The 26,289-nt window shown below is 36.2% G+C and overlaps 1 protein-coding gene across 3 annotated transcripts in view; it reads right to left on the bottom strand.

The window, feature by feature from the left end:
- Positions 1 to 26,289, bottom strand: part of CCNB3 (cyclin B3) — a 56,266-nt gene that overhangs the window by 20,495 nt on the left and 9,482 nt on the right. For all 3 annotated transcript variants that reach the window (XM_016153272.2, XM_016153269.2, XM_016153271.2), the window contains exons 2-7: positions 22,804 to 22,935; positions 20,469 to 20,555; positions 15,669 to 15,799; positions 10,107 to 12,447; positions 9,150 to 9,245; positions 7,860 to 7,952 (exon numbers count right to left, since the gene is read on the bottom strand). In XM_016153272.2, coding sequence (XP_016008758.2) covers positions 7,860 to 7,952; positions 9,150 to 9,245; positions 10,107 to 12,447; positions 15,669 to 15,799; positions 20,469 to 20,555; positions 22,804 to 22,899 — 2,844 coding nt within the window. In that variant the 5' untranslated portion in view covers positions 22,900 to 22,935. The remainder of the gene's footprint in view (positions 1 to 7,859; positions 7,953 to 9,149; positions 9,246 to 10,106; positions 12,448 to 15,668; positions 15,800 to 20,468; positions 20,556 to 22,803; positions 22,936 to 26,289) is intronic.

Genomic DNA, 26,289 nt, shown 5'->3' with positions numbered 1-26,289 from the left:
GACCCAGCAATTGCACTTCTGAGTATTTATCCAAAGAAAACCAAAACAATAATTCATAAAGATCTATGCACTCCAATATTCATGGCAGCACAATTTACAATAGCCAACTTATAGAAGCAAACTATATGCCCATCAATAGATGACTGGATAAAAAAATATGGTTCATATATACAATGGAATATTACTCAGTCATTAAAAATGATGAAATCCTACCATTTGCAATGACATGGATTGACCTAGAGGTTATTATGCTTGTGAAGTAAGTCAGAGAGAGAAAGATAGATACCATATGATTTCACTTATATGTGGTATCTAAGTAGCAAAAAGAACAAACTAATCAAAAACTGACTCACAAATATAGTGGACAATTTGGTGATAGACAGAAGGGAGGGGCGTTGGGATGCTAGAAGAATGGGGTGAAGGGTTAAAGAAGTACAATAGTTGGGCATGGAGAGTATGGAAGAGGGAATGCAGTTAGCATTAATATGATGGCTAAGTGGAAGGCCAGGAGAGGGAGGGAACAATTGGAGGGATCATTTTTTGAATATTATCGATGTCTGACCAACATACTATATACTTGAAACTAATTTAAATAAATAAATTTATTTAAAAAAAAAACAGGATAACAGAGTTCACTCCATCCAGAGGATGTATTCCCTGAAACTCCATCTCCCCCAACTCTCGGACCCCCCACAAGCCATATACAAGTGTATCCTCAGTGAGTCAGGTGCCCCTTGATGAGCAGTGCCAAGATTCACACTGGTGGCAGCTGGCCATGGTTTCTGGTGTGGCCTTTTGAGGCAACTATAAGCATAGCATCTGCAGAATGCTTCCTGAATCTTAACACGTGGCCCCAGAGGGGCACAGGCTGGGGCTAAATTTGGCCTGCAGCTGAACCCTTCTCAGGACTGTGCCACTGGACACCTACTTTGCAAAGCTGCACTACTAAGACTATGAGACTTAAGAGCTTTGCTTATTACATAGAAACAGACACAGAAAGGCAGCCAAAATGGAATGATAAAGAAGCAGAAACCATATGAGAGAACAGAACAAAGATCCAGGAATAATGGAGTCAAGCAATCTAACAGATGCAGAATTCAAAGCACTGGTTATAAAGATGCTCAATGAAAGTAGGGGAAGTGTAGCTGAATTCATTGAGAACTTTAACGAAGAGATAAAAAACATTAAAATGGAAATCGAAATGATAAAAATGAACCAGTGAGAAATGAAGAACATATTATCTGAGAGGAAAACTATACTAAATTAAATCAACAGAGTGAATAAAGAAGAGGATCAAATGACTTATATAGAGGATGGGGAAGACAAGGACACTCAATCAGAATGGCAAGAAAAAATAAGCCAAGACTATAAAAATTTAAGGAGCCTATGGAACACTATTAAATGTAAAAATGTTCGTGTCATAGGGATACCAGAAGAAAAACAAGACATCGAAGAGCTAACTGAAGAAATAATGATGGAAAACTTCCCTAACCTGGTGAAGGAAATAGACATAAAACTCCAGGAAGCTCAGAGTCCCAAAAACCAGGAATCCAAAGAGGCCCACACCAAGATACGTTATAATTAAAATGTCAAAGATTAAATAAAAAAGGAGAACCTTAAAAGCAGCTAGAGAAAAGCAGTTAGTTTCCTACAAGGGAGCACCCATAAGTATGGTGGCTGATTTCCTGAAAGAAACCATGCAGGATATAAGGGCTTGGCACAAAATATTGAACGTGATGAAACCTAAGGTCTACAACTGAGAATATTTTATCCAGTAAAGCTATCATTTAGAATCAAAGGAGAGATAAAGAGCCCCCTCAGACAAAAATAAGCTAAGGGAATTTATCAACACCAAGCCAGTATTACAGGAAATGTTGGGCGGACTTCTTTAAGTAAAAAAAAAAAAAAACATGTATCAAAAACAGGAATAATGAATGGTAATAACTATATTCCTATCACCAAGTACTTCAAATAAAAAAGAATTAAGTGCTCCAACCAAAAGATAGAGTGGCTGAATGTGTAGGAAAACAAGACCCCTACATATGCTACCTTCAAGAGACTCACTTCAGATTAAAAGACACACACAGACTAAAAGTAACGGGATGGAAAAGGATATTGCCTTGATATACCTAGAAGGTATTGTGCTGAATGAGATGGGTCTGATAGAGAAAGACTAACATCACATGATTTCACGTACATATGAAATCTAAGGAAGAAAATAAATGACAGCAACAAAAGTGGAAATAAACTCATAAATACAGAGAATATTTTGAGGGCTACTAGATGGGAGGGGAGTTGGCAGAGATGGCAAAAAAGGCAAATGGATTAAGAAGTATGAATGGATAGTCGCAGAATAGACATGGAGATGTAGGGTATAGCACAGGGAAGATGGTTAATATTGTTGTAATAAATATGTAAGGGGGAAAAGGGGTACTAGGTTTAGTGGGGTGATCACTTTGCAATTTATGTGGATCTCTGATCATTATGCTATACAACCGAAACTGTTATATTATTGTATGCCAATTATAATTGAAAAAAAAAACTTACTAAATTGTACAATACAAATACAAGCAACTAATTGCCTACTACATTTCACAAAGCCAAAAAAAAACCAAACAAATCCTAGATTAAAATTTAAATGTGAAAATGAAACTATAAATGTTCTAGAAAAAAGTCAGAGATGTTTATATAATTATGATTGGAGAAGACTTTTCTAGGTGTGAAACAAATCTTAAAACCATAAAGAACTGATAGACCTGACTACTTAAAATGCCAATGTTCCTGTACATCAATTTAAAATTTCTCACTTATCAGGTGGCAAAAAAATAACACCCTATGAGAGTAAGATTATGAGAAAATCACTTTCATTCAATCTTAGTAAAAGTACAAATAGAAAGATAGTTGCCTATATGTACAAAAAAATTTAAATATGCTTCATTTTGATCTAATAATTCTATTCCTAGTAATTTATTCCAGAAAAAGTGTGCAATTATGAACCAACTGGCTCCAACTGACATAGAACACTCCATCCAACGGCAGCAGAATACACATTCTTCTGAAGTGTACATGGAAATTTCACCAAGATAGACCACATCCTGAGTGATAAACCTTAAATAATTTTTTAAAGAATTAAAATCATAGCATTTTCTTTGACCACAATGGAATTAAACTAAAAATTGATAACAGAAAACTCCAAACACTTGGAAATTAAATAACAAACTTCTAAATAGTCCAAGGATCAAAGAGGAAGTCTCTCCAAATTTGTGATATGCGGCTAAAGCAGTGCTTAGGGAGAAATTTACAACATTAAATATTTGTATTAGAAATGAAGAAAGGTCTGAAATCAATAATCTAAGCTTCCACCTTAATAAATTAGAAAAATAAGAGCAAATTAAACCCAAAGGATGAGGAAACTATAAAAATTAGAGCAGATAAAACTGGAAACAGAAAAACAACAGAGAAAATGTATAAAACCAAAACCTGGTTCTTTGAAAAAAATCAATAAAATCAATAAACTTCTAGAAAGATGATCAACAAAAAAAGACACAAATTACCAAATATCAGAAATGAAAGAGTGAATACAACAGAGGATACTATGAACAACTCTATGTATATAAATTCAACAACTTAGATGAAACAGACCAATTCTTTGAAAACCACAAATTACCAAAAGTATCTAAAATGAAATAGATAACTTGAATAATCTTATAACTATTAAATTACATTTTTAGTTAAAATTCTTTGGGGGAAAAGAAAAAAAACCTCAGACCCAGATGTTTTAACTTGAGAATTCTACCAAACATTTACAGAATAAATAATATCAATTCTACACATCTCTTCCAAGAAACAGGAAGAATACTTTCCAAAATTATTTTATGAAGCCAGTATCATTCTCATACCAAAACCAAAGGCAATGCGAAATAAAAGTACAGACCAACATCCATCAGAAATATAAATGCAAAAATCCTCAACAAAATATCAGCAAATAAAATCTAGCAATATATAAAAAGAATAATACACCAGGGCCAAGTGGTATTTATACTAAGAATATGAAGCTGCTACAATATTTGAAAATCGGTCCATGTAAACAGTCCATGTAACCCACCATATTAACAGTCTAAAGCAATATATATATATATATATATATATATATATATATATATATATATATATATATATATATCAATAGATGCAGGGGAAAAAGCACTTGATAAAATTCAACATTCATTCATGATAAATATACATCAGCAAACTAGGAATAGAAAGTAATTTTCTCAACCAGATCAAGGGTGTCTACAAAAAATCTACAGCTTAGATCATACTAATGGTGAAAGACTAACTGCTTTCTTCCTAAGATTAGGAATAGGGCAAGATTGTGTTCTCTTACTGCTCTTATTCAACATCATAATGGAAGTTCTACACAGTGCAACAACACATGCAAATGAAATTAAAAGCATGCAGATTGGAAGGAAGAAATAAAACCGTCTCCATTTACAAGTGACATAATTGTCTATGTAGATAACAAGAAATCTACAAAAAAACCCTAAGAATTAATAAGTGAGTTTTAGCAAGGTGATAGACTACAAGGTCAAAACACAAATATCGGTATTTCATACTGGCAATGTAAAAATGGAAATCTAAATCTTAAAAAATACTATTTACAATAGCTCCATGAAAATAAAATTTTCTGCTATAAATTCAAAAAAACATGTACAAGATCTGCATGGTAAAAAAAATAAAAATCAACCTAAATAAATGAAAAACATATAATGTTCATGGGTTAGAATATTCAACATAAAAAATGTCAGTTCTATACAACTCCACCTATAGATATGTATTGGGGGTTCCCAAGACCACATTCTTAGGAGGACTCATAGGACCTGGCATATAGTCATAATCATGGTTATGATTTATTATAGCAAAATATACAAAGCAAAATCAGCAAAGGGAAAAGAAGCATGGGCAAAGTTTGGTGCAAGCCAGAAGCAAGCTTGCAAGAGTTCTGTCCCAGTAGAGTCACTCAGAATGCACTTAATTGCCCCCAGCAATGAGAAGTGACAATGTGTGTATTTTCTACCAAGGGAGCTCATTAATGACTTGGTGCCTAAGATTTTATTGAGCTGGTCATGAAAACATTCTCTGCTTAGTATGTACCAAAATTTCAGGCTCCCAGAAAGAAAGCAGGTGTTCAGAATAAAATATATTGTTTGCACAGAGTTTAGGCACAGTTATCATTAAGGCAGGGTTTATAGTAGTGCAGAGAACTATTTATCAGTCAAGTTCCCAGATGCCAGCCAAGGCCCAACTTTGCAAAAAGATCTTTCTAAAGAGAGCACTATTAGGCCCATTATGTTAATTCTTTTCTGCACAAAATATAACTCAATTCCAATCAAATTCTCAGCAGGTTGTTTTGTTATATATAGACAAATTGATTCAAAAATTTATATACAAAGGCAAAATAATTAGAATACCTAAACCAATTTTGAAAAAAAAAGTTGAAAGAATCATGCCACTGAATTTTAAGACACTATAAAATAGCTACAGAAATGAGACAGTATGATATTGGCAAAGGGATAGGCAGAGAGATCAGTAAAATAGAGTATAAAAATAAGTATAGAAATAAGGCCAATTGCTTTCTGGGCAAAGGCACAAAAGAAATTTAGTGGAGAAAGTATATTTTTCCCACATGGTGTTAGAACAATTGGACATCTATATACGAAAAAATAATAATAACTTTGACCTTAAAATCTTCACACCCTATACAAAAGTCAAAATAAATTATAAAGTTAAAACTATAAAACTTTTAGATAAAATACAGGAGAAAATATTCATGACCTAATTTTAGGCAAGCATTCCTAGACATGACATAAATAGCACAATCCATAAAGAAACACTGGAAAACTGGACTTTATCAAAATTAAAAACTTTTCCTCTGTGAAAGACATAGGTAAGAGGATAAAATGTTATAGACTGGTAGGATATAGTTGTAAATCACATACCCAACATAGAATCTGTATCCAGAATATATAAAGAACTTGCATAACTTGACAAAAAAAATAAACTACCCAATTCAAAATTGGGCAAAAGACAGACATTTCACCGAAGTGGATATATGAATAACAAAGATGATATTCATTATTAGACTTTGAGGAAATGTAAATTAAAACTATGGTGAGATTCCTCCGTGCACTTATTAGATGGCTAAAATTAAAAAAAAAAAAACACTAATAATACCAGGTTCCAGCAAGGATGCAGAGCAACTAGAACTCTCAGGTGAGAATGTAAGATGGTACAATCACTCTATGGCAGCTTCTCATTAAGTTAAACATATGTTTATCATATGACCCAGCAATCCCACTCCTGGGCATCGATGTTGGAAATGAAAACATATTCACAAAAAAACCATTACATGAATGTTTATAGCAATTATTTTCAGAGTCTCAAAAATTGGAAACAACCCAAATGTCCTCCAACGGGTGAATGGTTAAACAAACCATGGTGTACCCATACCATGGAATATTACTCAGCAATCAAAAGGAAAAAACCATTGATACACACAACAACTTGGATGAATCATAAGGGAATTATGGTGAGTGATAAAAGCCCAATGGGAGGGGTGCTGGAGGGCTGTGTGAAAGGGAGAAGGGATTCGGAGTGAAAATTAGTAGTTAAAAAAGTCACAGGGATGTGAAATACAGCATAGGGAATATAGTCAATAATATTGTAATAACTACACATAGTGCCAAGTGGGTACTAAACTAATCAGGAGGATCACTTCATAAATTAAATAAATGTCTAATCATTATGCTGTACAACTGAAACTAATATAAAATAATATTTAATGTCAACTGTAACTGAAAAATCAAAAAAATAAAATTTAAATTGAAAAAAGATTACATACTGTATATTCCATTTATATAACATTCATGAAATTACAAAATTGTAGAGTTGGAGAACAAATTAGGAGTTTTCATGGACAGGAAGGTGAGGGGAGGGAGACAGCTGTGGTTATAAAAGGGTAACGTGAGGGATCTCCTTCCTGCTTGGTACTAATCAATAATCTTTGGCATCAATTTTATTTGAGAGTTCCCCAAATATTACTTTTATCTAATTTACTATTCTTTATCATTTCCATAAATAAGAGACATTTTCATGCTTTGTTGATGTCCAAATCTACCACATTTACCTGATCTGTCACTCCAAAGTGAGTCTGAACCACTTAAATGATATTAAACTAAATTACCTTTTCTCCCCAATTGCATAGTAACACTCTGCCTGGCATAGACTATGCCTTATATTTCCGTGCAAATTCCATAGCAATTCATTCAATTCCATTCATTCGACAAATATTTATTGACACCTTACTATGTGCCAGGTACTATTCGAGGCTATCCTTCCTTAGTGTAAATTGATAATTAAGTATTCATAGCACTATTTCCTCAAAATTTAACCCTGGATGAACAGCTGCCATGTTTGGTGCTACACTGTCCTTTCTATTACCCATCTCATCCAACCTTGAAAGACTGTCACTGACCTTTATCCAAATCACTAAATATACTTTTATAAGATATTTTTAATGATTAAACTACCATACCATCATTGCCTTTTCTAGAAATAATCTCTCCTTCCACTGGGTTCTTACAGTATCTTATTTATAACATTCTTGTAGTACTTAGTGCATTCTACTTTGTATTATGCTTATTTGTCTACATGTCTTACCTCATCCCTGGATCATAAGTTCCCTGAGGGAAGGATCTATGGTTTATTCAGCTCTGCAGACCCAGTAAATTTTACCATGTTTAGCACCTGGTGATGCTGAATGAATAATTGATAAAGAGAACAGCAGTTGTCAGATTTACCTGCACTTCAACCAACCAATCCACAAGAATGACCCTCATGTCACTGCTGATATCAGTCTGCCTGTTCATGTATTTTTCAAGTATGAAATTTTCCTGGTGGCAATAAGAAAGAAATGTTAATAAATTAACTCTTCTTGTAGCTCCAAAATTGTAACCTAGAAAAAAATATTTGCAACTAATATCTCAGAAATAAATCATAACAACATAATTCTTCATAGTTCTAATTTTTTTCAGCTGTTATCTGACAGGCGCAGAATAAAATATCCTTTTCCAGACAAGTTTCCAATATCCTTGGGAATATGATATTCCAGTGTTAGGATGAATACTGAGAAACCAGGAGGAATACAGATAAGAACACACCTATAACTATAGATGAATACCAAAGAGGTCCTGCCTGTTTTTGGCAATTCAACCTAAAGTACACTACCATGCAATGTAGAGCAGTGCTTCTCAAACTTTAGCATGCATATGTACTTGAGGATCTTTAAAATTCATATTCTAATTTAGACCGTCTGAGGCGGGGGTAGGTTTCTGCATTCCTAACAAAAACCCAAGTGAAACCTATACTGCTGAACTAAGGCCCACACCTTTGGTAATAGCAAAGTTTTCTCTTACTTCCTCTAAGGTATATTAGAAAAAATGTGGGCTCTGGAATCAGTTAATCAAATGTCTCTAGAGAAATACGAGATATTCATCCTCCCTCTTATGCATGGCATGCTAAAATTATAATTGGCAGATAATCTTGGTCCCATCTGCTCTGTTGAAAGAAATGGTAAATTAAAAACTTAGAATTGATGAATATTAGTAGTAAAGGAGACTGGCAGATTTCAAAGGAGGAAGGAAATCTCACCAGGGTTGAGAGCTAAAACAAAGGATGTGATTTTCCATATGATGCCAGAAACTTGCATAAAAAGGGAAAATATCTTTCAGAGCAACCAGTCAGAGATTACTTGAACATTTTTGTGTCTGAAACTGTCTCCTCAGCAATTAGAGGTACAGGCTTATGGTCTTCTAGATAATCAGACTTTAGTCTGTATCCCAGCTCTACCACATACTAGTTGTATGACTCTGAGCAGTTTCCCCCATCCATAAAAAGGAGATAATAATACCCACTATCATGAGATTATTGGGAGACTTAAACAAGATAATGTCTATAAATCCCTTAGTACAATGTTTAACCCACAGTAAGCTACCAGCAGATGTCAGTTGTTTCTTCCCTTTCAACTTGCATTTGAAGGATGAAGAAAATGAGAACTAGAAATCACTGTCCCCTCCCAGTTACCTACTCACCTCTCTCTCCTTCATGTAACTGAAGATATCCTTGGCATATGTTGAGTTGAAAAGTGGATTGATATGGTTGTTGTCCATCTGTTCCAGTGGGGTTATCTGCTTGGAAATCACCAGAAGAGTATATTAGGAAGAGAAACATTCCAAAGAAGGCATAGTACATACAGATAAAAGATACCCTCTCCTCCCACTGTCATCTGTCAAGTTTCCTCAAGCCTCATATATCCTTGGCCATAATAAAGTACCCCTGAGCTCTGCAATCATACTGCTAAGCGACCGAGAAATGCTTAGTCTTCCGTGTACATGCCTGCTCTGCCCTAGGAATCAGGCACCATTTTTACAGGAAAGCACAAGACTCTCCAACAAAGACACTATTATTTTACTGTTTCAGTTTGTGTCACCTGTCTTCTTAGGTCCTTGTTTTATCCCATTGCTTTGATCTGGCCCAATTGAATTCATCTTCTTTTCCTCCCTTCTACGTCTTTAGTAGGTTGTTTTGTCTGCAAGAGGGGTATTTCTCCTCCTGCTTCCCTTCATCCTTTCAATTTACAACTTGAAGACCATCTTCCTTGGGAGAGGCCTTTGTGAATTTTATCCAGCTTTGACTGAAGCCCACTGTAATGCAGACTGAAATTACTAAGAAAGGCAATTTCCTGAAAGTAAACACTAATACAAAGCCCAAATACACACACACACACACACACACACACACACACACACACACACACACAGTATTCCAAACCCTTGTGGGTATTCCTGAAATAATACTTTCTAATTGCTTGGGTGAATCACTAGACCAATCAGAAAGTCGAGAGATTCTACAGGGCCAACTTGATTTACTATAGTTACTACATACAACTCAAGTGGTTTGGGGAAAAATAATCTCTTTGCTAGCAGCCACATCCAGGAAAACAAACAAAAAAAACACTTCATCTAATTTAAGAAGAAAGAGTAGAATACCTCATTCTGTGATCTTTTGTCCCAAGATGAGAAAGGTCTATTGGACATGAACTTCCAAGCATTGGACTTGCTTGTGGTGCTAAACTTGCTCATACTGGACATGATAGCAGTGCTGGGCATGCCCATTCTGGATTCAGTGGCAGTGTTGAACACATGTGGGCTGGTCTCAAATTGTAGGATCCAGAAATCTTTAATAAAAGTGTTTTCCTTGTGGGTGAGGACCTCTTGCAAGGCCAACAGCTTCTCATAGGACAACTCCTGCCCAGTGGTTGGTTTCTCATTCAGGGAGACTATCTCTTTGAAATGGAATGCCTCATTGATGGTAGACTGCCCCTGAAAGACTAATGGCTCCTTGAAAAGGGCCTCTTTCTCACTGTTGGGATTCTCCTGCAAAGTCAGTGGCTGCTTAATAAGGGACTCCTTCTCATCAGTGGTGTTTTTTTGCAAAGCCAATTGCTCATTCAAGAAGAATATCTCTTCTTGAACAGTAGGCTTCTTCTTTAAAGATGATTGGCTCTCTATGCTTGTTGTTGCCTCAGTGGAGAGTTTCTTTTTCAGAATCAATGGTTTCTTGAAAAGAGGTTCCTCTTCACTGGTGCATTTCTCCTGAAAAGTCAACAGCTTCTTCAAGGACTCCTCTTTAGTATTAATCTTCTTCTGCAAGGTCAAGGCCTTCCATAAAAGCAACTCGTCTTTGTTGGTAGGTTTAACATGCAATGAAAATGGCTCCTGAAAGAGGAATCCCCCCTCAGTGGTAGGCTTATCCTCCATTGGTTCCTCAACATATGATTCCTCATCAATGGTGGTCTTTTCCTGAAAGGCTAATGACTTCTTTGAGAGGAATACCTCCTGCAGAGTGGTGTGCTTCTTTTTCAATATAGATAGATCCTGGAAGAGGAACTCATCAGTTGTAGGCTTTTGCTCAAAGGGTAACAGCTTCTTAAAGAGTGACTCATCTTCAGAGGTGGTCTTCTTTAAGACTAACATCTTCCTCTGAGTGATTCGCTTCTTCTTTAAAGATAATGATGTCTTAGTAAGGACTGCCTCCCCAGTTAAAGACTTCTCCCTAAATGACACTGGCTCCATTGAAAAGGAATCTTTATTCTTGCCAATCATATTCTGCAAGTCTACCAGTTCTTGGCAGATGGACATCATCATTTGAACAGCATACTTTTTCTTCTTTAAAGATAATGGCTCATTGGTAGAGACTGCCTCACTTATGGTATGTTTCTTCCTAAAGGAAAATGGCTCCATAAAAAATTCATCTTTACTGAGACTATTCTCCTGCAATGCCCATGACTTCTTCAGGATGGCCACCTCCCTCTGAGTGGTGTGCTTCTCTTGCAACACAGATGATTCCTTAAAGAGGGACTCCTCCTCAGTGGTAAGCTCCTTTTTAAAGGGCAATAGTTTCTTAATGAGTACCTTCTTTTCAGAAATGATCTGTAATACTAGTGGCTTCTTCAAGCAGGGCATCTTACCTTGAGTAGTACATTTCTTCTTTAAAGATACTAGCTTCTTGGTGTCAGTTGCCTTCTCAATGGTACTCTTCTTAAAAACCAAAGGCTCCATTAAAAGTGATTCATTCTCAGTTGGAGTCTTTTGCAAGGCCAAGGGCTTCTTCAAGATGCATACCTTCCCCTGAGTGATGTGCTTTTCTTGTAATAGAGATGGCTCTTGGAAAAGGGATTCTTCGGTGCTAGGCTTCTCCTTAAAGGACAGTAGTTCCTTAATGAGTGACTTCTCTCCAGAGGTGGTCTTCTGCAATACTAGTGGCTTCTTCCTATGGGACATCTCCCCCTGAGTGGTATACTGCTTCCTTAAAGTTAATAGCCTCTTGGTGGAGGTTGCCTCCTCAGTTTTAGGCTTATTTGTAAAATTCATGGGCTCCATAAAGAAGGAATCCTCTTCAACATTAATGTCCTGCAAGGCCAACTCCTCCCCCAGGAAGGACTGCTTCCCCTGATATGCACACATCTTTTTTATGGATAATGCCCTCTCAGTGATGGCTGACTCTTCAGTTTTATGCTTTTTCACAAAAGTCATTGGCTCTACAATATACTTATCTCCACTGTCAGTCTCCTTCTGTAAAGATAGTGGCTTCACCAATAGGGCCATCTCCCCCTGATTTGTGTGCTTCTTTAATGGTAATGACCCCTTGATGAGGATTGTGTCCCTATTAGTGGGTTCCTCTGTTAAAACTAATGGCTTTTTGAAAAGAGATGCCTCCTCCGTAGTGGGTGTTTTGGAGGTGGTAGATTTCTTTGGAATGAGCAGTTTATCCACAATGTTTGATATCATGGTGGTAGAAACTGCTACTGGTAAGGGTTCCAGTTTATACCTGTAAAGGAAACAATGTCTGGGTAAAAAGAATGTAGTTCCCAGAATCCTCACCTATCACCTCATTTTGTTGCTAAAATTACTAAAGGTATGGAAGGGGAAAGGACTTCAACTCTAAACGACAGATTAGAAGGTAAAAATCAATGAATCGACTAGTGAATCGACTAAGTAGCACAGTGTATAATTTCTATGGCCTAGGTCCCTACACTTTCCTAAAAAAATTCCCCGAAATCAATGCTATACTTTCTCATATATGATTTATTATATTTATTTATATATTAAAGCTTTCATTATAATACCATTACACGAGTTATCTACTTATATATCAGTCTCCTTCACTAGCTACATTAATTTGTCCTTGTCTATCAGCACCAGGCAGCTGGTAAAATGCAAGTTGAAATTAATATTGTTTGAAGGCTTATGGGAGATGATTACAAGAGAGGGGCATATAAGAGGCTTATGAAAGCTTATAAGAGAAAGGTGGGCTGGTACTTAACATTGGTGGTATCTAATCACATTTCTTTTACCCTAGGCTATTTCACAAGATATTTTCCCAGTGAGCATAATAAAAAGACCAAAACAGACATTTGTTCACAAGTGTCAGATGCAAAGCTTTGTTCTGAATAGGATTTCATGTCCAATCAGAGTGACTAACCTAGTATGACCAAATCACTGGATGACTAGAAATCAGAATAGGAAGAGAGAGAATTGAAGGCAAATACAGTCATCAGTCTGAATAAGAGTAAGTGCCTCCAAAAGACTAGATATCATGATTTCATTTATCCAAAACATTCAGAATAGACATATCCAAAGAGATAAAGCCATAACAAAAAGTAGATTGATTGTTGCCTGGGGCTGGAAAGGGGCGGGATCTGGGAAGGGAAGGGTAGAAAGGGAGACTGGGGAAGGGAAGGGGCTGCTAATGGGTACAAGTTTCTTTGGACGATGTTGGAAAAGTCCTAAAATTAGATAGTAGTGATGGCTGTATAACTCTATGAATATAATAAAAACAACCAATGAAATATTTTTTTAAAAAGGAAGTGCCAGCTGGCTTATTATATATGGTCAAGCTGATTCTAAAATTTATATGTAATTGCAAGGAACCCAGGATAGCCAAAACAATATTGAAAAAAAGGAACAAAGTTGGAAGAGCCATACTTCCCAATTTCAAAATGCCCTACGGAGCAACAATAAGCAAGATAGTTGCAGTACTGGCATAATGATAGATATGTAGATCAAATGGAATAAAATTGAGAGTTCAGAATAAACACTTATATTCACAGTCAACTGATTTTTCAACAAGGGTGCCAAGATAATTAAGTGGAGAAAGATCAGTCTTTTTAAGAAATGGTGCTGGGACAACTGGATATCTATATGCAAACAATAAAGTTAAACACCTAACATGCACCACTAACAAAAGTTAACTCAAAAACCTAAGAACTAAAACTTTAAAACTCTGAAAAGAAAATTTTAAAAGTAAATCTTGGTAACCTTGGATTTCGCAATGCATTCTTAGATATGACACCAAAAACATAAGCAGCAAAAGAAAAAAAATACATTGGATTCTTCAAACTCCAAAACATTTGTGCCTCAAAGTACACCAACTAGAAAGTGAAAAAACAGCCCATGGAATGGATGAAAATATTTGTAAATCATTTATCTGATCAGGACTTGTACCTAGAGTATATAAAGAAGTCTCACAACTCAATAATAAAAAGCTTAATAACCAAATTTTAAAAATGGGCCAACGATCTGAATAGACATTCCTCCAAAGAAGACATGCAAGTGACCATTAAGCACATGAAAGATGCTCGACATCAGAGAAATGCAAATCTAAGCTACAATGAGATACTGCCTCACACCCGCTAGGATGGCTGGGAAGGGAAGGAAAAAGGAAAGAGGAAAGGAAAGGAAACATTATGCTAAGCAAAAGAAGCTAAACACATAAGACCACATATTATATAATTCCATTTATATGAAATGTCTAGAATAGGCAAATCTATAGAGCTGGAAAATAGATTCGTGGTTGACTAGAGCTGGGGAGGATGGAGGGATTGAGAGATGATATTTAAAGGTACAGGATTTCTTTTTGGGTTGATGAAGATGTTCTAAAATTTATTATGGTAATGGCTGCATAACTGAACATACTAAAAGTCATTGAATTGTACACTTGAAACGGGTGAATTGTATGTATGTGAATTATATCTCAATTAAGCTGTTACAAAAAAAATTAGAATAATGTGTAATTATAGTGAGCTCTCAATAACTGTTACTTCTAGTGCTATTATTAGGGTCCATTCCACTGATTCCTGAATTAAGGCAAGAATGTTTATGGCATTTTATGAGAGGCTTTCCCTGCTCAAGTCAGAATGATGAAAAAAATTCAAAAAGAAATAATGCATGGAATTCACGTAAAAACAGACACGCAACTCCCAGGAATTCCATTTCAGTAAGAAACCGAGTAGGGCTAAATGCTCATCTTCCAGTTTTTCTTTCTGCTGGGTACTTAGCAAAGTGTCCCGGCATGTTAATTTTCTAGAGTTCCCCAATGTTTTCCCCTTACCCTTAGAAACCCATGCTTAGCCCCCTGCCATAGCTATCTATCTAACCTATTCTGTTTTTCTCTAAAGAAGTAATCCCCACTGGAATGAGGAAAAGATATAGAAAGGCCCCACTCCACTCTAATTCTTCTTCCAATAAAAGCTTTCTTAGAGATAAATCCTTTTTTCCAATCCTAGATGAGAATATTCTTATCTACTTGCAGAACCCATGAACAGTTCCCTGTAACAGCTGGAAAACACATGTTTTTGGCCTAGGGCGACAGTAATCTCTCTCCAGTAACAAGGGACAAACCTCCCCTAAAGCTTCTAATAGATATGCAGACTGGCAAGCTATCAACCAGCTGCTGAGAATCCTCTGAAAAGTTGCCCCCACACTCCCAAGTACTGATAGATCAAACAGGGACTGAATTACTAAAAGATAAAAAAAAGATCTTTTGGCAAATTGTACAATGACAACAACTCTTTCAATATGCATACGCACCATGGAAAGAGAGAGGGAAGAGGCTACACCTGGGCCCCCCTCAGCAACGAGGGTTAAGGTAATAATCACCACCATGGCTCATTAAACATGTTCTCAATGGGGGCAAAAGGGGATTAAAAGGATGTCACACACTCTCCTGTACCATCTAAAACAATGCCATCTGTGACCCCTCTTACTCACTTTTTTATATTCATCTCATTGTTTTCAGTCAAGCCAAGAGCAGTTGTGTTCCTGTTTATCTTCTTGTTAACATCTTTAACAAATTCCTTATTGGCTTCCTTCTTGAACTGGGCAGGCTGACTTTCAGAAGCCTGCAAAAAAATAGCAGGGAAAAGGAAGCAAAGAAATGGAGAGAAGCACAAATCACTCTATAGGTGGCTTTTATAGGAAAGTCCTGATCCATAGCCCTACCCTGGACATCTAGTTTGGGTGTTCCCAGGAACAATAATGAAAACATCTCACAACCAGTATAGCACTAGTGTGGACTAATCACAGTAGAAGCTAGAGGTACAGTAGGACTGGTAAATATTAGCTAAAAAGCAGCCCTAAGTGATTCTAAGACACATAGGATATAGCTCTGATCTCCACATCAGGCATACCGACTTGGCAGACTCCCAAAAGGATGTTTTGCTAACATCACATTCCACTTTGACACCATAAAATTTTCAAAAGGGAAAAAAAGCAATATAACTAGCTTTACTGCCTGGTTATACCAAGATCAACGAGCTTTTCAGGGTAGACCTCTAACACAACACTAACTGTGATACATCTATCCCATCATATTGAAGGGATTTTTATTTAACATGGTGCTCTGGGGAGCTCCACCACAAACTCTATTCATGACTAATTCTATTAAACAGTAGCAGAGATCATGGGACTATGAATAATAGCAGTAAAAATAAACTTAAAAGTTATACCTTTAAAAAGAAACAAACTGAACCTAATTATATTCCAAATAAATACCATAGCCACACTAAAAAAAAAATACAAGGCAAGAAACAACTAACCTAAGAAAACACAGTATTAGACTATATCCCCTCAACACGTATACCTTCAATCAGGATGGCTTTGTGAGGTGGAAGAGAATATTGCAAATAAATCTGGAACTGTTTTTAGTAAGTTTGTTTATTATGATGGTATGGACGAAGTAATCTTGAAATTCTTTTAGATGTATTACAGTATTGAGTAAATGTGTTGATGTCCTTGGGAACCAGGATTCTCATTGTAGAAGAAGGAACATAAAATGTGGATCAGGCAATACATGAAAGAATTCTGTTCATTGGAATGGGAGGTGTGTGAACTCATGATTTTTAAGTGTATGTATGTATGTGTATATATATATAAAATCTAGGTATATAGGTATATGTATGTGTATCTGTGTATAGATATATGTATACATATGGTTAAGTATATATATGTGTGTATCTGTGTATACATGCAGATATTTTCTAGCTCTATCTGCTGAAAGGGCATAAAAAGCAGACACTGCAATAGCATGCCTGGCAATGAGATCTTGGTCTCTGATACCCTTCCAGGACTGCAATAAAATAGGTACAATATGAATATGGAACATCCTGTTATGCTAGAAAGAAACTGCTCAAAAATTTATGACGGTATGTCACAAAGAGCATATGTCACAATTATGAGAGTATGTCACTGTAGCCAGATTGAAGTGGACCCTACTAGCCAAATCTGGGAAGGTTTAAAAAACAAAATAATTAAGTACAGTATTGAACAAAAAACCACTGAAAAAATAGGAATTCATAAGTCCATACCAATAATAAACGAACAGGGAAGAAGGGAAGCCTCATGCTTGTAGTAGAATGCCAAGATCAGATTGGTAAATGGGGAGCATGTGCTAGAATTGGGAAAAGCAACATAAAGAATGGTTTAGGCAAAAATCATCAATGGATGCTAAATCTATGGGATGATTAGTAGGTTATTTGCAGATTCTTAAGAATATGTCTCACAGACTGCTTATTAGTTGCAAGAGGAAAAAATATTATATAGTGGAGAAATTAAAAATATTATATAGTGGAGAAATGAAACAACATCTTAACAGTGATCAAAATTAACATTACCAATGAGGGATAGATGGACATTGTGTGCCTCCAGATATGATACCCTAAGAAGGACAGAACATCATCTACACAGTATTCCAGCCAAGAATGTATAACATCAATCTAATCACAGGGAAACATCAGACAAACACAAAATAAAGAATGTTCTATTTTTAAAAGGGGGTGTTGGGTGGGACTGTATTCTTCAAAAAGAGTGATGCCATTTAAAAAAAGAAACAAAGAGAGACTATGGAAATGTTTCAGATCAAAAGAAGCTAGAGACATGCCAAGTAAATGACCCTAGACTGAATTATTTACTGGAGTGGAAAAATGCTTTTAACATTGACCTTATAAGGTCAACTGAAAAAATTGGAATATGGATGATAGATTACATAAAAATACTGAACCAATGTAATTTTATAAAGTTGTTAATTGTACCGTGGTTACATAGACAATTTCTCTGAGGAAATATACACTGAAGTACTTAGGAGTAAAGAGCAATGATGTATGTATAAGCGAATGGGATAAAATGTTAACAATAGATGACACTAGGTAAAGAGTATGTGTGTGTTCTTTGTACTACGTTTTATTTTTGCAACTTTTTGTAAATCTGAAATTATTTCCCAGTGAAATGTAAAAGTGATGCCTTTTAATCATCAGATCATAATAAGCAACTACAATCCAATAGGGAATTCTTTCTTAAGCCCTCACTTCTATTCTTCAAAGAGTTTGGCATAGTTCTCATTTTAACTTCACCTAAAGTTTTACAAACTCCTTATATGTGCAATTGAGAGTCAGAATTAGAAAAGAAGTGCATTATTGGCAGGGGAGAAGTAGAGACCCTAACCCCCAGGGTGAAACTCCGTACTTGCCATATATCAAGGTTCGAAGCACTAATATTTTAGATCTAAGCTCAAGGGGACTTTTAGCTGTACTTCTCCATAATCCTTTCACCAAGAAATAGGAAAAGAGAGATGAAAATCCTACTGACACAAAATCACTTAGGTAAATATGAATATGGACCCTATCTCCTTGTCTGGTGGCTCACAACCAGCTCTTATATTTCAAAAGTCCTTCTCATGCTGGAATGATAAAAGAAAAGGAAATAAAAACACTCAAAGCAGATTTAATCATTAAAATAGATCAACTCTTTTGGCAGGCCAGAACCTCACTATGATGAATGTTAAGGAGAAGACAGATATGGGGACATAGACTTATTGACAGGAAGACGAAAATCTTCATATAGGGAATTACCAAAATTCAAAGAGAAAGGAGCCATAAACCCTGAAATAGATAAGCTCAGACATCTGAAAATGCCCAACCCTAGGAATGGCTTAGGTACATTGTAATGATGGAACTTTCTCTGGAAAGCACCAAAACTCATTCATGGTGACCAAAGTGAATCTTCAGAACTGGAATGCAAAACAAAAATGGGCTTTCTGAGATTCTGAAAAGCTATACAGATGCAAAGATACTGCTGAGGAATGCCTTGCTAATCCTATCCCTACACTGGATGAAGATGTGGCCTAGCAGACATTGAATTCAGTTGGAGAATCAGGAAGGTTTGCATGTACTTCCTATTAGTTTGTGTTTGTTATTTATAATGGCCATATAAACTTCATGAAAAAAGGGACTGAGATATAGTAAGAAAGTTTTTCACATGCTGTGAAACCTTGTTTTGCATGGTGTCACCACACTTCCATCAAGTATTCTGCAAGCCAAGGGAAGCCACATCAAAATGGGCTGCATCTGGTCCTGATTTTCATGGCTACCTTATTTTAGATCCATGGATAAATAAGTCAGCAAATGAACCTAACCATACAGGTCTGTGTGAGAGGAGTCTCTTTCAATCAATCTATAATAAATCTGAAATTCTACAGAAAGCTGTAACCTAATCAAATATGTTGTAATCTCCATGGGTTAGAGACCATATCAGCACAAAGGTGGTCACATAGCATCTAAAGAGCAGAAAATGAAAGCAGAGAACTTTGCCAATGCTTATCTAATCTTGCCCAAGGGGATAAAATATTATCTAGTAGATACAAGTATTCTGGTAGCCACAGAAGGACACTCAATTATGGAAGACAGGAAGAGTTCACCAGGGTCCTCTGTATTCTAGATGAAACAAACTTCAAAACTAACACTGGGCAAGTCCTAATTTGTAAAGTAGAGATAATTATAGTATCTACCTCATAGACTTATATGAAGATTGAGTTGATACAGGAAAAAGTACTTAGAATGTGCCTAGCAGATGGAAAGCATTCAGTAGGCATCAGTTATTATTTTCTAAAACGAAAGATTATCTTTGGCCCAATTCTATATTCAATTAGTAACATTCTAACTATTAATTCTGGTGTTTGCTGGTACTTTAATAATACCAAAAGGGAGGAAGTGGACTCAAGAATTCTAGACAGAATTGAATTTCTAGATCTCGATAGTTGAAGACCAGATCATGGAACTGTGGTGCTCAATGGCTCTGTACATTAAGGGACATTTCTGATTGTCACTATGACTGGCATGCTACTGGAACTTAATGCCTTTGGGCCCAGGGATGCCCAAAATGCCCATAGTGCTTGAATTGATCAACACTGCCCTAGACTATTATGAATCCACCAAAGTACTTTACCTCCAAGGCATAGGCAGCCAGCTGACCCACCTCTGGATTTTATCTAAATGCAAGATCCCATATTTCTCATATTTATCTACAATTTCATATCTGATAATCATTCTGTCTGCTGCTTCTAGAGAACTCCACCAAATAATACAGATGGTATGTGCCAGCAGAACAGCCCTTGCGGTTTCTGAAATTGAGTCACTGATTCCAAACAAAATCAGCTCTCAATATTCCAGAGAGGGTCAGGATCTAGTAAACTGGAAAGGTCCTTCAAGGAAGAGGTTGTCTAAATCATGCAATACTCACATTGGTGAGATCTTCCAGAGCTGACCTTTTTTTGAGTAGCCGCTGAGGTGAAGATGGAGTAATCTTTGCTTGGTAATTCTCCCCTCTCTAAAAATGTAACAGAGGTAAATTAGTATATCCAATTGTGAACAGTTTTTTCAGGGACTTTAGGTCATCTTTGGGGCTCAGGGGGAAACTCCAGAATTTCCAAATAACTGCAGATGCATATAATAAACCCCAATAAACTACAACAAAAGGAAATTTTAGCACTCAGTGCTGCTAAGAGAGTTCCTGAAGGAGGTAATCATTGATGGTGGGGACAAGGCTGTCAGGAGACAAAATGAACTTCAGCGTAACTCTCAGAATGAGCAAAATAGCTTGGTGAAGCTAATTTTCTCTCTTACTTCTCTCATACTTACGGTTATCCTATCCAAGATTAACAACCACAACTGCTACCCTGCCATTCCCAATCATTCCTTTAATATGGATGCTCTCAGGTAAATCAGTTCAATAATTTAACAAATATTTAAGTGTATCTTATGTTAAGTAGTTGATTTAAGACATTTCCAATAAGGACAATAACACACATACCTAGATATTGGTCCAGGATCAGCTCCTTACCAGCTGTTGACCTTAGACAAATCACTTAATATATAAGCCTCAATTTTCTTATCAGTAAAATTGGAATGATAATCTACTTTATTTGAGGATCAAATAAAAGAATATGTTTTTTTAAAAAAAAAGTCTGTATAAACTACAAATGAATAGAAATCATATTTTAAAAGTATATATTCCAATGTGATTTTAAAACTCAAAGGGAAATTTTTGTATTTTAAGAAAGGAGTTTGGTAATCCATATTAATCCCTACATTTTAGTGTATTCAAAGGAGGGATGACAGAAGGGAAGAAAGGTGAATATTTCAGAGGAAGCGGGGAGGACTTTCTTTCTGGGTATTGTTTATCTTTGCATGACTTACCTCACTCTCAAATAAGTAAGACCATCTATGGGAGTAAAGGTTAGGGTAAACCACATTTTAGGTCTCTCCTACTCTTCAACAGTTTTTATTTGGCGAAAGTCTCCTAAGTCTCAGATTTCCCCTACAAAATGAAAATAAACCCTGCCGTATCTATATCAAAGAGTTATAATGCGAAGCAAAACATTGGAGTCAGATCATTTATTTGCTCTGTTCTCCATATATACCATAAACAGTTAGTACATGACACAGTAAATGATCAGAAATTTAGAGAATTCGATTCCAAATTCAACAGACCAATCTAGCACAGTAGAGTAATCTTGAAAGAGATGAGAATTACTTCTGTTTTTGAATTAAGCTAAAAAATAAGTAAATTTTTAGCCTTTTACATAGTTTATGATAAATAATCCTAGTGGAAATAATTAACAAAAACTAAAATATTATTTTCTCACAAATTAGCTAAGAAATAAACTATCAATCTGTTATCTAATTCCTACTTAATACTGGTAGAAATAATCAGCTCCAAATAAAATTCACAGGTGAAGCTCAACTCAAAAAAAATTTAGATTTATAGAATGTGCCCCCAAGAAAGTTGGATTTTGAAAAATAACTACCACAAAAGAAAACTTATAATGACAGAACTCTAATTAGAATATTTGATATTGACAAAAATCTGATCATTGTATCAGGTCTTTCTTGCCAATTTACATAGGAAAAAAACGTTTGGTCCCTCCATGAAAATCATTTTAGTAAAACAAAAATTAAAATGATTAGAAAATGTACTGAGAGGAAGTGAATCAAGGAAATTAAATAGGCTTAATGATATTTGTTCTAGGAAATACTCTCTTATTGACAATTCATTAGTATTAGTAAAATTCTAATTAAAATACATATGATGATGAATGAACATAGTACATCCCAGGATCAAAATGACTATGTCAAACTATCCACAAGGTCAAAATAGCAGAGTCAAAATGGACCCAGTATTCAAATTAAATGGCTTTAAAAGCATGATAATACATCTGTTGACCTAATCTTCATACTCTCCCTAGGATGTACTAAGCAGCCTCCTGGCAAGGTGCTTTGAGCATCTTAGAGAAAATATGAGTACAGATGTGATCATTAACAAGAGCTGAGTACTTTTCACTTTTAAAGATTACGGAGGGTGGTTTTCATTTCAGCCATGTGTTTAAGGGAAAGAAGAGTTCACACTTTCTCCCCCAAGTTCTAATTTGCTGGTGTCCAACTGTAATAGTTCCCACCCCTTCCCTCCTTCTCAAATTAAACACACAAATTCTCAGAGATTTAGGGGTGGGGCTAGGGACAGAACCAACATAGGAAAAGGCTATTCAAGATGCTGTTGGGAGACAGTTTGCTCTAACCTTTTCAGATTGGCCATGATCGTTGAACACAATTTTGCTAGACTGAGATTTCTTAGTCTCTGGTTTGGAGCTTTGGGGTGGTAGTGGCAGTGACATCTCTTACAGATTCAGCAGTGTCTATCCAAGGCAGAGCTACAATCAGAAAGGGACTCTTTAAAACACCATTCACCAGAAACATCACAGAATTCTCTGGAAACTCTTGAAAAGACCCACTCTCTCTACAGCATCCCTAGGAGAAAACAGACTTTGAGTTAGGCAGATCTGGATTCAAATCTTGGTTCTACTGCACTTAATCTTGGGGAAGTGACTGAAACCCCCTGGGCTCCAGTTACCACATCTATAAAATGGAGATAAGTATATCTACCTCTGTAGAGCACTGTTCAAATTAAATGAGATACTCTATGTTAAAAGCCTAGCACAATTCCTGCCAACTTCTGTGGATAATGAAACTTTGGCTTAGCCCCTACTTTAGGCCTAGGATTATTGGGAACAATTTACGTGAGAGTTTTACACTTATCTGTGGAATATAAACCTAAAAGCAACAAACGAACAGGACAAACAGAGACTCATGGACATGGACAACAGACTAGTGATTACAAGAATATGGGGGAGGGAGGAGGGGAGAGGTAGATGGGTAAAAGGGGTCAACTATGTGGTGACAGAAAGAAATCTAATTATGGGCAGTAAACACACCATGTGATATATAATGCCTTACTGTTGAATTGTACACCAGAAACTTAATGGATTTCATTAACCAATGTCACCATAATAAAAATTAAAAAAAAAACTAATCAAGAATATGACAGATCATATAGTATGGAGGCTAGTTGGTAGGAGTAATATTCTTTAAAAGGCATGGGGTCCTGGCTACAGTGATTATAATGATGCTACAGAGAAGACACAAGAATGCACTGCACACATACATGTGCACAATATGCCAGAAAAAATTTGAAAGCATCATTCAGTCAGAGAAACTGTAGCCCAGTTCTAGACACCTGTTAGGGAAAGAATTGAAAATATGAGATAACAGCAGAAGGAACTAACTTATTGAAAATCACTGGACATAAACATTTAACAGTCATTCAACCCTTGGGAGAATCCTACCTTTGGTACAGGACCCCATTCTAAATTTCTTAAGATTCTTTTAGTTTGTAAGTCCTCAAACTTGTAAGACATATAAGTTAAGATATACTTATATGTCTTACAAGCAAATACATTATTAGGAGGAATCTTTTTTTTTTTCAATACACAAGAGACCTTTCTCACTCAGCTACAACTGCCCTTCCAACCCTACCCACATTCAACTCCAAGTTCACCTGCATTTGATGAACAATGGGCTTCTTCTAAGAGCAATGCAAAAAACTTACCACTATTTACCAGATACTTCAGGCAATGGAGATACGAACACAAATAAATCATGTATCTTATCTTAGAAGTAATCGCATGTACAGCTCTAACAGTAATATAAAAATGTGACAAACGATTTTAAAAACATAGATGAAAAGTACTACAGAAACATAATGAAAATTCAGTAATCTTGTGGGAGCCAGAAGGTGGAGAAAGGCTTCACAGAGGAGGTTAGATTTCATCTGGACTTATATGACATAAACATTCCCAAGTAGACTGGGGACTTTCCAGGCAAAGAGAGACTGAGTCCAAAAAGCAGAGCACAGCAGGTTCAGGGATGTCCAGTTTGTCTAGAGTCCCGAGTATAAAACTAGGCTGGAGCTAGGCTGGTAAAAAAGAGGAGAGAAGACTACAGCTTGAGGAGAAGGCTTAAGAAAGGCGAAAAGTTGGCTTGGGTTTTTCTTTGAATAGAGAAGTATTAAACATTTTGTCAGTGAGGAAAAGCCAATACAAGTATGTGCCTTCACATTTATTACCTCAGTTGAGCCTCATGATAAAACTGTTTCAATTTGATAGTCCAAGATGAGTTAAGTGACTTACTGCAGAGGTCAAACTATTAAGCAACACAGATCAGCTCTTTCCAGCGCTCTTTCTAAAATACCATAAATTTTCGCTGATCACACACAAAAACATTCCAAAACAGTACACGGTCTAAAGTGAAAGACCATAGCGTGGTAGTGTGAGGAAGTAGAATGAGCACAGACTATTTTTAAAAGAATGAATTGGGCTTCTAAATCAGCCGAATTATCATCTTTGAACTTCAGTTTCCCCTTTTGCAAAAAAAAAAAAAAAAAAAGCTATATCACTTACTTGAAGAGGCATCCTGTGGCCCAAATATAAATTTGTAAATCAGAGCCTAAACATGAGAGACGCTCAGAATAAATGGTGGGTCTTTTTCTCCTTCTCTTCTTCCAAATCCAAACCTATTTTCCATCTCATCCTTCAAAATTCAGCCAAGTAGCAATAAAGCTAAATTGGGTGCAATTTACTCCACTATTATTATTCACGCCTAACACAATTGTTTATGGATGACCAAAGATTCATGTTCTGCAACCTTTACCTTTCAAGGGGAAAGTAAAAATCAGACTGGATCGAAAAAGGCTAGAAAACTTTTAGCTGACAATATCACAGGTTAATTAAACCTCAGAGAAAATAAGGGTATTCACATTGTAGATTAAAAAAAGGGGGGATGGTTCTATGGAAAGTAACCTCACAGGGCGATCTGATCATAAATTCCTAACTGAGCAGGTAATGGTGGGAAGTCATTCCCAGAGCTATAAATTCTTTAGGGAAAGGTTTTAAGCCGCCCCTGTCCATTGTTCTTATATATCTAGGTTAACACACTTTTGAAATACCAGAAGTAATACCCCTGGAAGGGGGTATTAACCCTCAAGAGAGCACATAATCTTGCTAACTATCCTGTAATTCAATTTCCACCTTTCTTCCTCCAATCTTCCTTATGTATCCTCCTTAATTTCAAATGCATAAAAGAAGCTTCAAAACTGTTATTCTCTGGAGCATTTGATGGCATATGCCATCAGTTTGACTCAAATAAACTCTTATAAGAATCCTTCACAGTTTGGAAATTTCTTATGTTGAAACATGATGCTCATATACCACCTTCACTATCCTTAACAACAATTACTGGCTTTGGGGGACACACACACTGACTTAAGTAACTAATTTCCCTGCCACTAGGAGGGTGAGGGGATTGAAACCATCAAAAACATGCTTCCATAAAAGGACACTCTCTGTAGAACTCTCAACTTCTACTACCTGCAAAACACTAAGCTAAAAATCTTTTGACAAGAAAATTAGAATCCTTTCCACTTTACATATGCACTGATAAATGTTGAAGACCCCATTGGATGCCCCAGAACAGTGCTAAAACCCACACAGGGGCAAGTTGGCTCATTTAGAAGCCAAATTGTTCAGACTCCAAAACTGTATTTCAAGACAGTTTACAGGAAACAGTAGCAACTTCATTTTATACATAAAGACAGGTTACAGACAGCAAGACATTGGCGAGGGAAAGAAGCATGGTGTCAATAAAACAGCACTGGGCTGGGAAGGATGTCT

The sequence above is a fragment of the Rousettus aegyptiacus genome, unplaced genomic scaffold (genome assembly GCF_014176215.1).
Source record: "Rousettus aegyptiacus isolate mRouAeg1 unplaced genomic scaffold, mRouAeg1.p scaffold_m13_p_9, whole genome shotgun sequence".
Classification (NCBI taxonomy): domain Eukaryota; kingdom Metazoa; phylum Chordata; class Mammalia; order Chiroptera; family Pteropodidae; genus Rousettus; species Rousettus aegyptiacus.
Note: the sequence above shows the minus strand (reverse complement) of the source record. Positions and strands in the feature narration are given on the sequence as shown.